The sequence below is a fragment of the Chinchilla lanigera genome, unplaced genomic scaffold (genome assembly GCF_000276665.1).
Source record: "Chinchilla lanigera isolate Chin_1 unplaced genomic scaffold, ChiLan1.0 scaffold00110, whole genome shotgun sequence".
Classification (NCBI taxonomy): Eukaryota; Metazoa; Chordata; class Mammalia; order Rodentia; family Chinchillidae; genus Chinchilla; species Chinchilla lanigera.
This window is the reverse complement of record NW_004955511.1, coordinates 4080408-4095124: the sequence shown is the minus strand read 5'-3', so window position 1 is coordinate 4095124 and position 14717 is coordinate 4080408. Positions and strand designations below refer to the sequence as shown.

At 51.8% G+C, this 14717-nt stretch overlaps 1 protein-coding gene across 1 annotated transcript in view; it reads left to right on the top strand.

The window, feature by feature from the left end:
* Positions 1-4284, top strand: part of Patl1 (protein associated with topoisomerase II homolog 1 (yeast)) — a gene marked incomplete at its 5' end in the record, with an annotated part of 28237 nt that extends 23953 nt beyond the window's left edge. Inside the window, 3 exon segments of the mRNA XM_013506460.1 lie at positions 2271-2362; positions 2455-2604; positions 2847-4284. Of these exon segments, the coding sequence (XP_013361914.1) occupies positions 2271-2362; positions 2455-2604; positions 2847-2868 (264 nt within the window).
* Positions 4285-14717: the final 10433 nt, after the last annotated feature.

Here is a 14717-nt window from a genome sequence, read left to right as displayed (position 1 = left end):
ACTGATATTCTTACACTGTACAGTTGGTCTGCTCAGCGAGGCCTTGCCTGCATCTCAGCCTTTAAAGAGTCTTACCTGTTTTATCTTCCCACAGATTCAGTGTTTCTATTTTTATATTTAAGTCTTTGATCCACTTTGATTTTATTTTAGTAGCAGCCAGGCGTGGTGGCGCACACCTGTAATCCCAGCACTCGGGAGGCTGAAGCAGGAGGATCATTGTGAGTTCAAGACCAGCCTGGGCTACAAAGTGAGCTCAAGGTCATCCTGAACTGCACAGCGAGACCCTGTCTGAAAAAGACAATCAATCAATCAATAAATAAATAAATAACTAGTAGCAGGGTCTGGATTCACTCTTCTGCATGTGGATTCCAGTTTTCCCAGCACCATCTGTTAAAGGGCTGTCTTTTGGGCCGGGGATTTAGCTCAGTGGCACAGCACCAGCCTGGCAAGTGCAAGGTCCTGAGTTCAATTCCCAGTACCCAAAAAAACAAAGAGGCTGTCTTTAGTCTGGCGTACGTTTTTTGGCCCCTTTGTCAACGAGCAGATGGTGGAATGTGCCTGGGAGTGTTTTGGCATCCTCTATTTAATAGATCTACAGGTCTGTGTTTATGTCAATGTCTTGCTGTTTTTATCACTGACAATTTGTAATATAACTTGAGATCCAGGATTTTGATGCCTCCTGCTTTGCCCAAGATTGCTGGGCCGCTTCTAATGCCATATAAATTTTAGGACTGTTTTTTCTTTGCGGACTACTGTTGGTCTTTCGATTTGGATTGCATTAAATCTGTATCATTTTTGGTGACAGGGCTATCATGACTACGTTGGTTCTGCCTATCCAAGTAAGGAGGTTATCTTTCCATCTTCTGATACCATCTTCAGTCTTCTTTTTTTCCAGCATTTTATTCATTGTAGAGCTCTTTCACTTCCTTGATTTGATGAGTTTCTCAGTGTTTAATTTTTATGAAGCTATTCTGAACGCAATTTTTCTCTTTTCCTGAGAAGATCCATTGTTGATTATATAGGGACACTATTGATTTTGTGATTTTTGCCCTTCTGTTCGTGTGATGTGCTACGTTCATCAATGTACATATGTTAAACCATCCTTGCATCCCTGCAGTGAAGCCAGCCAGCTTGGTCAGGATGAATGATCTTCTTTATGATTTGCTGATTTCTGTCTGTCGTATGTTGTTGACAATTCTTACATGTGTATTCGTTCAAGAGACGGACTTGTAGCTTTCTTTTTGTTAGATCGTGTCTGGCTTTGGTACCAGGGTGATGCTTGGCAGAGCCCCTTCCTTTTCAGTTCCATGGGAGAGTTTGCGGAGTATTGTGCTGGGTCTTCCCTGAAGTTCTGGTGGCAATTCCGTCAGGCCCAGGGCTTTTCTTAGTTGGGAAGGTTTTTATTACTGCCTCGTTTTCGTTGCTTATTATAGTGATCTATTCAGCATTTTTATGTTTAATTGGTTGAGTTTTGGTAATTCATATGTATCTAGGAATTTCCATTTCTTGTAGGTTCTCCAGTGTATTGGAATATAAGTTTTCAAAATAGTTTCGGTATTGATGCTGATTTTCCTTTCCGAAGGGAAGTTCTGTGGAAAGGAAAGGTTATCCTTCGGAAGGGGAGCTCAGAAAGGTGCTGGGACTCCCAGGGTACTGCCAGTTTCCTGCTGGACTGTGATCTCCTGCCTTTAACCTGTAGCTCCTCGTCCCTGTTTGTGCTTTCGCTCTGTGCTCCTTTAGCGGCTGTTACTGCCCACTGACAGGCTTTCGTGTATTTCAGTCCGAATCATGCCACTGAACTTGAAGCACTGTGGAGACAGTGTTTGGATCTGTTTGCCCTCCCTCCTTTTTCGTTTCTTCGGCTCCTGTTAACTCGCCTTCTAAGCCTCTACATCTCCACTCAAGTATCCCTTTTTAAGGAAGTTTTCTCTCTTCATCTTAATCTGATTTTGCCTTTTGCCTTTTTGGTATATTTCCTGTAGTTCTTAGCATCTCTTCTTGTTTATTCTAAGTATCTTTCTTGCTTAGTGTTTTCTCTGTGAGTGTTTTATTGCCTTTCCGTTTTTACCTCTTTTGTTCCTACAGTAGGACAAAAGAGCGAGGAGGCAAGGCCTGGAGGGAGCCTGGGCTCGGCTCAGCGGCCTGAGCTCCCCGCCCCTGGCTTCAGTGAGGTCTGAGGCCCGAGCTTGGAGGCCTTTTGGGCCAGGCCCGGGGCATCCCGGCAGCTGGGGTAGGGAGAGGCACTGAGTCGCTTCCCTCTGTCTCCACAGTTCGGCCTCTCGCTGCTCCTCACCCTCCTGAGCCGCGGGGAAGACCTGCAGCGCCTGGAGCCCGCAGCGGAGCCCGCGCAGAGTGACCAGTGGTCAGTATGGCTGCCTCTCCCGCCGCCAGCGCTGCCCGACAGCCAGTGCCGCGGTGCCCGCTCACCTCGCTGCTGCTCTGCTTTGCCCGCAGGACGGAGGTGATGTTCATGGCCACCAGGGAGCTCCTGCGGATTCCCCAGGCCGCCCTGGCCAAGCCCATCTCCGCGCCCGCAAACCTCGTGTCCCTCTTCTCTCGCTATGTCGACCAGCAGAAGCTGACCTTGCTGGAGACGAAGCTGCAGTAAGCCCGGGCAGGAGCAGAGCTGGGCGTCGGTGGCGTGGCAGGGGGCGCAGGCGGTGCATGCCGGCCGAGACCCGTGACGCCCGCTGACAGTCTGTGGTCAGGGCCCAGGCGCCCGCGCCCGTGTGGAAGTGACGCGGGCTGAGCAGAGGCGTTCTCACGGGACTTGGGCGGGGAAGGCTGTCCACGGCCTCGGCTTACTGGCACAATCACACACACCTTCTTCGTGTCTCTGCCCTCAGGCTGGTTCAGGGGATCCGGTGAGAGGCTTCCGCTGTGTGCTGACCTCCTGTGGCCGCCACCTGCACCGCTCCATCGCTGAGGGAGTGTCGCGAGAGGGAGGTGGTGGCGGTGGCCGGGCCGGAGCAGACGCGGGCTGCATCAAGGCCGGGGCTTCCCGCGGCTCCGGGAAGAGTGACGGACGACTCCCGCTGGTCCTCTGTACCTCTGCGTTACCGTTCTGCATGTCCCCTTTACTTGGTTCTTTACCATTTTGCGTTTTCTTTGCCCTAGAGATACAAAGAGAATCCCTCCCTTTATCCCACCACACCGCCCACCTCACAGTAGAGCGCAGCCTTCCAAAGGAGTCTCCCTCATCCTGCGGGAGACGTTTGGCACTGTCCCATGGTAAGGTGACTTTAGGAGAGCCAGCTGAGTAGAACTCAAGGCAGATTCACACACGCGCGCCTGTGCGCACTTACGTGGTCTCCACGGGGCCCTTACGATGAGTTTTAGATGGAAAAGTACTTAGTGGACACATACCTCCTCTGAACACAAGCCAGCGGCCTCATCTTCCATCTGTCTCTGCTCCGCCTCGCCGTTCCTCTGGTGGGTCCTCGTCTTCGCGTGAATCTGGGGTGTGCAGCACTTCGAGTGAAATCTGAATTTGTACCCGGCTGCTGCCCAGCCTTAGGCCGAGACGTCCTCCCTCGGGCCTGTGTCTCCTTCGTGTCTCCCTTCTGAGCGGCAGCAGCACACGGTTAAGCCTTCTCGTGCTCCCGCGGCCGCAGCCTCAAGCCCGTCCCCGCCTGGGGTCCGAGAGCCCGTGCTGTGGCAGAGCCCTGTGCCCCGCGCTGTCCCCCCAAGGGGACTGCCGCTCCTCCCTGTCCCCGGCTGCGCTGGCGGCCGCGGATGCCGCCCTGGCCTGCTGTGCCCATTCCGGGCAGCGGGTTCTGGGTGTGACCTCCGCGGGGACAGCGGCCGTGCCGGCCGCCCGCGTCCTCCCACACAGCAGCGAGGACGGGGTCCCTGACCCCTGCGGGCCGCCAGCCTGGAGACGCTGAGACCTGGGCCCCCTCCCCGCAGCCGTCCCGACCTCGGTCCTGCTGCCCTCGCCTTTCGAATGTAGTTGGTCGGGCCGGCCTGTGGCGGGAGTGGCCACTTTGCACGTCCTTGTATCGTACAACAGAGCCCTCCGTTGGGCCGGCAAGCTGCCCTGCCTGGTCGCGGCCTGGTCGCGGCCCAGCTCCACCAGCGTCCCCAGGCCGCCACCTTGCGTCCCCTGCGACAGCTACTGACTCCCACCCACGCCTCTCCCTCCCTCACGGCCGATCAAGTGAATATTTGATCGTTTTTTCCTGACTGTGCTTTATCTTGTTTGGTTCTAATTAATGAAAATAAAGGTTTCTAAATTTACATTTTTATAGGGTATTGTAAATAAAAACAAATTGTATAATTGAAGGGAGCATGTGCGTGTTTATGTGCTCTTGTCTTTTTTTTTGGTCTTTTTGAGACAGGGCCTTGCTGTGCAGTTCAGGCTGACCTTGAGCTCATGTTGTAGCCCAGGTTGGTTTCGAACTCACAACAATCCTCCTGCCTCAGCCTCCCAAGTGCTAGGAGTGCAGGCGTGCGCCACCACGCCCAGTCATTTCTGAACTGGCTTTTTGTGTGAGCCTAGCGTGGCCGAGTACTCCGGCAAGCCCTTGGGTGCTGGGACTGGTCTCCCTGATGTCTTGCTTTTTGTGTGGTACATTTTGGGTGCTTTTTATAAATGTTCAGGTAGAGGAGCCAACAAGTAGAGAAAAGCAGGAAATTGGGACAAGAGTTCTTGTAACGCTGAGTGCTGTCTGCAGGATGCATTTTGCTTTCCTGACAGCGAGACAGGCTTTGGGTAGTCGGCCTAAGGCGGCAGCGGGCCACAGAACAGGCCCAAAGATGCTAGCTGAGGGGTAAGATTATCTTGTGGTAAAAGACTTGCCCTCAGCCGGCCACTCCCGTGATCCAGCACTCGGGAAGCTGAGGCAGGAGGATTGCAAGTTTGAGCCCAGCCCTGGCAGTTTAGCAAGACCCCCACCCAGTGCTGGAGACATAGCTGCGTGTGGAGTTCAGGGATCGAAATGAGTACCCGTATGTGAGCTGGCTGCTTCACACGCGTCCGCTGATTTCAGAGTCACCCGGTGCTTACTAGCTGTCGTTCTAGATGCTTTAAAGTCACTTTCTTAAGACTTGGTGACAAGGGCAGTAGTTCCCAGCTAAGTACAAGGCAAAAATAATCCCATTGGGCGATGCTAAGACCCGGCCCGCTTCACAGCGCTTGGCACGCTTGAGGGCTGACGTCGGAGCGTGCAGTCTCCCTACGGAAGAAGTAGACGTCCCCGGTGAGAGGCGGCGGCCGGAAGATGTGCAACAGTTCATAGAGTGCGGGATGTGGGGACTTAGTCCGCTGCTGCCTCTTGTAGAGCATTTTCAGCTCACCAAATTCTTTAAAAGGGATGCTAGTAAGAATTTGGGGCTGCCCCTCACCGATGAGAAGTTGACTTCTCTGAAAAGTTCCTTGTCAGTGTAAAGAACTTCCCATGGCCTTTGACCAATTTGTCTTCAGAAATCTAAGCAAACATTACAAAGCAAAGATACTTAGGGCAGCCTGGCACGGTGGGCCGTGTCTGAAACCCCAGCTTCTCGGGAGGTTGAGGCAGGAGGTCTGCAAGCTGAGGCCAGCCTGAGTCATTCAGCAAGGCCTATTTCAGAGATGGGTGCGGCCGGGGTGGCATGGCCAACGATGCAAGACCTTTTTTTTTTTTTTTTTAATTTTTTAAGGAACACTGCAGCTTTATAATGTGAAAGCTATAAATGACCTAAATGTTGCATCACAGTAAGTCAGTGGCCATCCATGTGGCATGGACAGCCAAGCATTTAACCACGGGGTGTTCACGACAGGAGAAGCATATCTGTGTGCTTTGAATCCGGCTTATAAAAATGCCCAAGTGCTGAGGAGGCGAACACTGGAAGACACGTTCTTAAAAGTTACTGGTGTCTCTATGGGTCGGGATTTTTTGGGAATGTGCTCTTGCTCTGCAGTACTTTCCAAGTTTTCTACTGAGGAAATACTTCGTGTTCTTGGAAAGAATATTTTAAAGGAAAAATTCATTGAGTTTAGTTACATCGGAAAGTACTAAGGGTGTTAAGTTAAAGAGGTGTAAGGCTGCACGTGTGTGCGTGCGGCCGCTCTGTGGAGGGAGGGCCCAGGCCGGCGGCGGGAGTGGCCCCGAGGGGCTCTGAGGGCTTTGAGTGTAGGTGGTGGCTCCTCTCCGTGTGTTCCAAATTTGTGCTCACTGGGGTGTTAATTATAACCAGAAAAGGTGGTTATGCTCTAAAAACAGCTAAAAATAGCATCCGTCTATCTCGGGCGTGGGGGGAATCGCTGTAGGAGGCAGAGCGCGGGGATGCCTGGAGTGCCAGGGCTTGGCTGTCCCCGGGAAGGTGCTGCAGACCCGGACCCCGCCTCTGATGCCCCTGGGCTGTCTCCTCCCCCGAGCCAGCGTCAGCTGACAGCAAGAGGCCCGGCTCTGTCTCCCACCCTGTGACCCTCCCCAGTGACCCGAAATTGCGTTTTTCTAAACCATAGCTACTGCAACACCAAAGTTGCCCTGTTAAAAATAGGAATGTCAGGGGCTGGGGATTTAGCTCAGCGGCACAGCGCCTGCCTGGCAAGCGGGACATGAGTTCAATTTCCGGTGCCAGATAAAAACAAAAAAGAAACATCGGAACGTCCAAGACACAAATTGTGACTTCTGCTTTGGGGATGCAGGGAAGTCCGTCGTGCGGGAGGCAGCGTGGGGAGGCCGCGGGGAGTCCTAGGCGTCTCCTCCCCCCAGCTGTGCTCGAGTAGATTAATACCGTGAGCCCTCAGAAACCAGTGTGTGGACTTAGGGGAAACCACAGTCTGAGGGTTCAGTATCAAAAATGGCACGTAACAGCATCATCTGACCTCGCATTAGACGCGGTGCTGTGAGCAGGTGGCGGGCCCCTTAGCAGCCTCTGTGGGCTCTGTTGGCAAATCAAAGCTGTGTGAAGGAGCTCATGTGTCATTCAGAGGACTTTCCAGCTCTCCTTTGAGCAAATTCGTTCTCCAAAGCAGCCTCAGCCAAGCTCTGGAAAATATCTAGAAAGGAGCGAGGTGTAGTTTGCCAGGTGTGAACATAAAAATCTCTTAAATTCACCAGACTACAGAATGAGAAGCTGACCGAGGGAAAATACCTCACTTCCCACACCTCAGCAAAACCACCGACAGTGTAGTGTGCATCGTCCACCGAGGCTGTCCACGCACAGGTACGCAAAGAATTACGGGCTTTTTCTTAAAGCGTCCTGGACTTGTCCCGCAGGATGGAGAAAGCAGCCCTGTTCTCCGTGAGGGCTCTACAGGGTTCCACTGGGCACCACTGTGCCCCAGTTCATAGGGTTCCGTCTTCGGGTGCCTTTTCCCAGGCATCACTGTGCCTCCAACGGGGAGCACGAGGAAGCCTCCACCCTGGCCTCACAAGTACCTGCACAGCTGTTTCGCAGTGTACCAGGCACTCCGCCACCTTCTGCTTCGACCGTTCTCTGCCCTGAAGTAGGGCAGCCCCTGCAGTTACACAGCTCCAAAACGACCCGCCGGGCCCCCCACCGGGAAAGGCTAAACCTGCTTCTTAAACCTGGAAATTTAAGTTCCGAAGCTAGTGTCCTGAGTGAGACGCCTCCTGTTCCTGAAAAGGAAAAGAAAAAAAAAAGAAAGAAAAGAAGGATAAAACGGAAACAGAACTTTGTAAATAGGAAGGGAAGAAGGGCTGAAGGGAGGGGAGGGGAGTAGGAAAAAAAGAGGGATCAAGATATATCACGTGCAGGTACAAACTCCCCATGCTGCGTGCGGTCTCCGTGCATACCTGAAATGCACCAATAAACTTCATTAATTAAGAAAAATTTTTTAAAAACTCTCCTGTTCCCAGACCCAGGCTTCACGTCGGAGCAGCTGAAAGAGATGCAAGCCCTTAAAGGTCACATCTGCAGTCTCTGCTGATCGGATTTTAATTTCTCCACTTTCACCAGGCAAGCGAGGCCGCTGGCTCTCGGGAACGTCCAAACGCAGAGTCCAGTTGTTCCCGACTGACCGCCACACGGTCATCCTCGGCGCAGCTGGCAGCCTCCGGACCCCTCTCCTGTTTAAACGTTTTCAAAGAAGCAGCAGCTCCTTCCTCCCACTGTTCCTCCCTCCCGGTATGGGGTTTTGCTGCTGTTTTGTTTTTACAATCCGCAGGGTGGACCCCAGGCCTTGTGAATGAATGCTGAGCAAGGACTCTGCTGCTGGGTTACATCCCCAGACATTTTTATTTTATTCTGAAACAAGATCTTGCTAAGTTGCCCAAAGTGATCTTGAACTTGCAATCTTCCTGCCTCAGCCTCCCAAGTAACTGGGATTACAAGGTGCATGCCACTGTGCCAACCTCCAGTGTTTTGAAATGCTTTTGTTACTTTACTTATATTCAGTCCCAGGGGATCTGACTCTCACTAATTCACTGTACTAATATGTGAGCCCCCAAACGCAGGAGCTGCCTTGTCACAGCTGCTCCCCAAAACCCAGCATAGAGTCAACACCAGGAAGGCAATCAACAAATATCTGGTGATGAAATAAACAGCTGTGCTATAAGAAACAGAGTTTAAACCAGGTACGCCTGTAATGCCTGCACTTATGAGGCTGAGGCAGGAGGATCGCTGCAGTTTGAGGCCAGCCTGAGCCACACAGTTAGCTCAAGGCCAGCCTGAACTGCATAGTGAGACCCTGTCTCAAAAAACAAAATAAAACAACAACAACAAAAAACCAGAGTTTAAATTGGTTGTAGTGGTGCCTGCCTATAATCTCCACCATTCTGGGAGACTGAGGCAGAAAGTTTAAAGTCACAAGTTTAAAGAGAGGTTGGGCGCCACAGTTTGAGGCCCGCCTAGGACATAGAGAGACCTTGTCTCAAAAAAAAAAAAAGAAAAGCTTAAAGGGGTTATTCAGACCTGATTTAACCAAGGCCTGTTTGTTTCCTAAGGCCCGTTTTGAAATACATTGTCACTTATTTTATCACAACCACCCCGGGTCAGGAACAGTCTGATGCTAAGTCAGACAAGTACTGTGGTCCCGAAGTGCCCTGGGAACAGAGGTGACAATACAAAGTCACCACTGTCCTGGTGCCCAGGGCCGCGCTGAGAACCGGAGCGCACGGGTCAGGAGGGCGGGTTCTGTTCTCGAGCCGAGGCGCGGGAGGCCTGGGGAGCAAGAGCTTGAAGGCGCCCAGCACCGCCTGAGGCGTGCAGCGACCCCGCAGTCACTGTGGCCCGGGTGCAGGGGGCCGGAAACGTCCTCACTGCAGAGGAGATCACAGACAAGAGCACCCAGAGGGCCCCGTTCCCGCCTTGGGAACACCGTGCTGTAGGGAGCGGGCACAGCGTCTTCCACGGCTGTGATAAAACGCGAGCGGCCAGGCGCCGTCTAAAGAGCTCGCTCGGGTCCAAGCCCCGGACGCCCCAGGTGCAGGCCAGGTGCAGGCCAGGTGCAGGCCAGGTGCAGGCCAGGTGCAGGCCAGGTGCGGGTGGGCGAGAGAGGCCGCAGCTGCCCCGCGGCTCCCGGGTGACTAACCCACCTCCAGGCGCATCACTAACTCTTCCGTGAGGGTGGCTCCGAGGCCTCAGGCTGAGGGTGGGCAGGGACCCAACACACCCACCCAGGCAGGGACCGCCAGGGAGCCCCCTACCCCGCTCCCCGGGCTTCGAGGGCGGGGCGGAGACCAGGAGTGGGAACAGCAGTGGGACGGCGGGGCTCGTATTTCTGAACATAGACTCAGGGTGACAGTTACCTTTGGAGTGTTCAGGGCAGTGAGGCTGGGAGAGGGGTGTAGGGAACTGGGCGTGTTAGCGGTGGGTTGGCACTGGTTTTACTGCTGATCTTTTTTTGTCTTTCTTTCTTTTCTTTTTTTTTTGAGGCAGGGTCTCGCTACAAGGTTCAGGCTGACCTTGAACTCACACTGATCCTCCTGCCTCAGCCTCCCAAGGGTTGGGGTTACAGGCGTGCGCCACCACGCTGATCTCTGGTGTGTCACATGCCTCCTGTGCAGTCTGTGGGCGGAGCTGTGCCTCCCGCTCCGAGGCCCCGAAAGGGATCCATCAGCCCTAACCAGGGCACCACCCGGATGACGCGGGGAAGGAGGCCGTGGGTCATAGAAACTGTACCTTCAGCTCGTTTTCTGTGAATCTAGAACTTCCCTGAAAAAGTTCATCTAACTTTGTGGGGAAGGGGAAGGGGTTTTGGGGATGGGGGTCGGCAGGGGGAGAGGACAGGGACAGGAAGTAGAAGGGATCAAGATGCGATCTGCGTCTGCCCTGTAACCCACCATGAGCATTCACCCTGTATTCCAGACACATTCTAGTGTTTAAACACAGCCAGCCGGGGCTGCTGAGGGTGACCCTGTCTCACAATAAAACTTCAAAAGGGCTGGGGACGTACCTCAGTGGTGAAGCACTTGCCCCATACACACGAGGCCTTGGGTTCGATCCCGGTACCACCCCCTTACGTGAGGGGCCCTGAAAGACGAGGGGGCGGCTCAGCTTTGGTTACTGACTGGGTATAGGGATGAGAACGACGATCTTCCATAGGAAGATCAAACGCCAGTTTGCAAAAGTTGTCACTACGTCGCACGTGACCATTGCTCATGGACAGACTCTCGGCGCCGGGCCCAGGCCACAAGTCTGCTCTCCCAGGTGTGTCCCGGACGGGCTGACTTTGCTCCCTGCCTGCTGCCGCCACATTTAATCAAGTTCCCAGGATCTCTCCCCTTAATTGCTGCCTTTCTCCACTCTGCTGATAGCAAACCATCTTCAATGGAAATTAGGTTCCCTCGCCTTGGTTACTTCCTGGAGGCAAACTCTCTGGAGAAGGACATTATTTGATTAGAATGCATTGAGGACACTATGGTTTGTCTGTTACAGTTTCTTAAGATAAGGCTTTATTATACATTCTGGATTAACCTTGAGTTTAAGATCCTCCTTTCTCAGCCTCCTGAATGCTGGGATTCTAGGCATGTCTTGGGTGATCCTTTAATTATTCTTGCTAAAATGTTGGTATCTGCCCATTTGTCCTAGCCATGTTCTTGGTTCTTGCTCAATAAAAGGTGACTGAATTTGGTGTTTGGGGGCAGTCAGTCCTAGAGGCTGCTAGCACCTGATCACAGAATTTTGCTCGTGGTTTGATGTTTTTCTTACTTTTCTTATACATCTGCGGGCACCTAGTTCGGGGGATCTGTTCACCCTGGCAGAGTTGGAGGAGAAGTCCGACAAAGCTCAAAGGAGGCTCTGTGGCCCTTTCTGGCGGGAGGTGTCCAGGCTTCTGCGTCCACCTCTGTCCGTCTCCTCCCCAGCCCGGGTCATCGCGTGAACAGAGCTTATTCTGCTTTGAGATAGATTATACCTGTTCTGCTCTTTCTCGCCATGTTACTGCACGTACGTACGTAGTTCCTGGACATATTTCCTCTGGACCCACAATGTGTATTTTCACTCCCCGCGTCCTATTTAACGCCTGCCTGTGAGCCCTAAGAGCCTGCGTTTCAGGAGGAGCCAGAATGTCTCTGCACATTCACTACTGTGTCCCAACACGTGGCTCCGCTGGAGATGAATCTCTGTGCAGTAACTATTTGTGGCCGGGTTCGGTTTGGTTCGGTTGAGACAGGGCCTCACTGTATAGCCTGGGCTGGCCTCAAACTCACAGTGATCCTCCTGTCTCAGCCTCCCGAGTGCTGGGATGACAGGTGAGCACCACCACGCCCAGTCATAAACACTGCTAAATAGGTGACTGTGCTAGGTTGTGGTGATCTACAGGTGAAGCAGATGCAGATGATGCTGTGGAGGAAACTGACCCTCTGGTAGGGAAGAGCGGATTGAACCCCATGTTTGTAAGGGAGTTAACATCAAAGGAAACCGTAGGTCCTGAGAAAGTCCTTAGCCACCGAGATCAGAGGACACTCTTCAGAAGGGCGGAACGAGCCTGGCCACTGAATGGAGGAAAAGCTGCACAGAGGCACCAGGCTGAGGAAGGAGAGCATGACCGTGGGGAAAGATGTGTGGATCAATCCGATGGGAGCAGGGAGCACATCAAGGAAAGGAGGAAGAGAGAAGTTGGAAAGTGGATGTGACGCCAGATGGTCATGGACCTCATTTGCCAGGCTAAGAATTCTGGTCCAGTCTCGCTAGAATGGTGCATGCCTAGAATCTCAGCCCTTGCGAGGCTGAGGCAGGAGGATTGCCATGAGCTTGAGGCCAGCCTAGGATCCATAGAAAATTCATAACCAGACTGGACTACATGGCAAGACCCTGTCACAAAAGAACAGAAACAAAAAGAATTTCGGTCTGTAGACCAGAGGCAGTGTCAGTGTAATAACCCAAGTAAGCCTTTTTAAAAAATTAAACTATACAATAGCAGTAGAAATGGCAGTATAATAAACACTCCTATAATTGCCACCTAGATTCAGCAATTAACATTTTGTCACATTTGTTTAACAGATAGGTAGGTAGATATATGTATGTGCATTTCAAAGTATGTATCACTAAATTTGGCTGATTTTGTTCCTTATTTTCTTTCTTTTTTTGCTGAATCATTTTAAAGGAAACCACAAACAATGATTCTTCATTCCTAAATACTGTAGCACATTCTTCTACATTTCATGTTTTCCTTTCTATCTATCGTACCATTACTGAACTGAGCAGGTGCAATAATTACATAATAATACCTGACACAAGTCCATTGTAAAATTCCACCAGTCCCAAAACTGTCTAAAAGGCTGTTTTTACAGACCAATCTGGTGAAACATTTGACTGTCTTTTAAGTTTGTTTGTTTATTTTTTTTTAATTTAGAACAGTCACACCCCACTCCTCCGTTTATGATGTCAGTTTTCCTTGGCCCACCTCAGGGGCCAGCCCTCCCTCACAGCTCTTCTGCGGGACAGTTGTCCCACAGAATGCTTCCTTCACATTCTCGATTTAACTGGTCGTCTCCTTTAACTGGCTTCTCCAGGCTCTAAGGCTTGATTAGATGCAGCTTCAACATTTTTGGCAAGAAAATTCTATTAACCGATCACGTACATTTCATGCTACGGCACACCAGGGACCTAACAGAAGTGCTGACTGTCTCAGGCTTAGCCACGCAAAGTGGGTAACTAGTTAAGGTAGGGACAGCCAGGCTTCCCGAATTAAAAGTGCAGTATGTGTTTTTCCTTTGTGATTGTTAAAAGATTTGAGGGACATTTGGCAACAGAACCCACATTGTTGTTCCCTATTTTTGTAAAAAAACTTGTGCATGGATGTGCACTTAATCATAAGAGCACCCTTGTACAGTTTTATTTTAGGTTTGGAGTACTTAAATGACTTTTCCAAAGTCATAGAGCCAATAAGTAGCAAAGACAGGACGCAAGCATAAGTAGGTTAACTTCAGTTCCCTTTAAAAATATTAGTCCCAATTAACTTACATCAGACTGCAGATGTGTAAAAGATAAAAAAACAAAAAATAATAAAAAAAAAAAAACCCTGCAGATGTGTAGAGAACACTTTCTCTAGAATTCAATAAGTATCTCCCTCCATTTGGAACCATTTTCTAGAACAGGATATTCTTATGCACTGTTTTTCCCCCTGAGGAAAATTCACGTTTTACAGCGTCTAAAATCGACACTATCGCCTCTTCAAAGTGGTAGAACAGGCGCTGAGTCCCCAGGTATTGCTTTGGCTCTACTTGCAATAATAGTTCACAGCGTCTAAATGTTACACGAGATACTGAATTTGTGACTTTTTTTTTACCACCTGTAGACAAAACCAACAGACGGGAAACGACAACTTCCGGTCTAAAGCCTGCACGCGTGCATCTACGATGCTGAAACCAAAAAAGGCCTTCGAGGACGGAAGAGACGGTCGGGTCTTCGCGCATCCACCCCTCAAGCTAGGTCGGCACTGGGCCCCAAGAGGGAGGGGTCCTCAACTCTGCGTAAGAAGTGGGGGTCCTTCGGGGACGGGCCTCACTACCCCTCTGCGAGCCCAACTCCCCCGAATCTCTCCATTCAGAAGAGGAAGTCAACACCGCGCACAACACGGAACAACGCCTTAGGAGGGACCCCCTAGCTTCCGCCTATCAAGCTCCTTAAAGCCGGAAGCAGGCGGGCACGCCTCCGAAGGCTGTTCCTTCATGTTATTGGTTATCCTGCCTGCTCCTCTCTCCCTAGGTCTCTTTCATTGGTCAACATTGCCAGGTCTCGTTTTCACAGACAATTCCCGGAAGTAATCATCTCCAATCATCGCCCCTCCTCCCCGTCGAGGTAAAAGTGACGTAGACACTACCCAATAAGAAATGAAAATTAGGATGTGAGGATTAAACTCCTCCCCTTTTGCCTCAGGGCGTTCGGTGAATGGTAGAAAAGGTTGAGAAGCTGCTATTAACTCCCAATCGCGAAGGGCGGAAGAGGACGCCGAGAAGAGTGATGGGAAGGGGTGACGTGGCAGTGACTGAAGCATATACGGAAATGAGTGGCGGGAACGTGAGCCAATCGGCCATCAAATAGGCTGGGCTCTCGGCATTCGTTCATCCTCCCGGAGAGCGGAGAGGCTTCAGAAGAGAACCAATGAGATTGCAGCAGAGTTTGATTGGCCGTCATCTGGACCAATCGGCGGCGGGGTTGGCGGGCGCGCCCCACCCCGGGCTCTCACTGGGCGGAAGAGGTTGACAGGCCCGAGAGAAATGCCAGTGTCCGCGGGCTCCTCCGCAAGTGACACCCGGCCGCGCCAATCGGCGCGCTCCTTCCCGGAGGCCGAGCCCTCCCCCGCGGCGGCCGGCGGGGCGGGG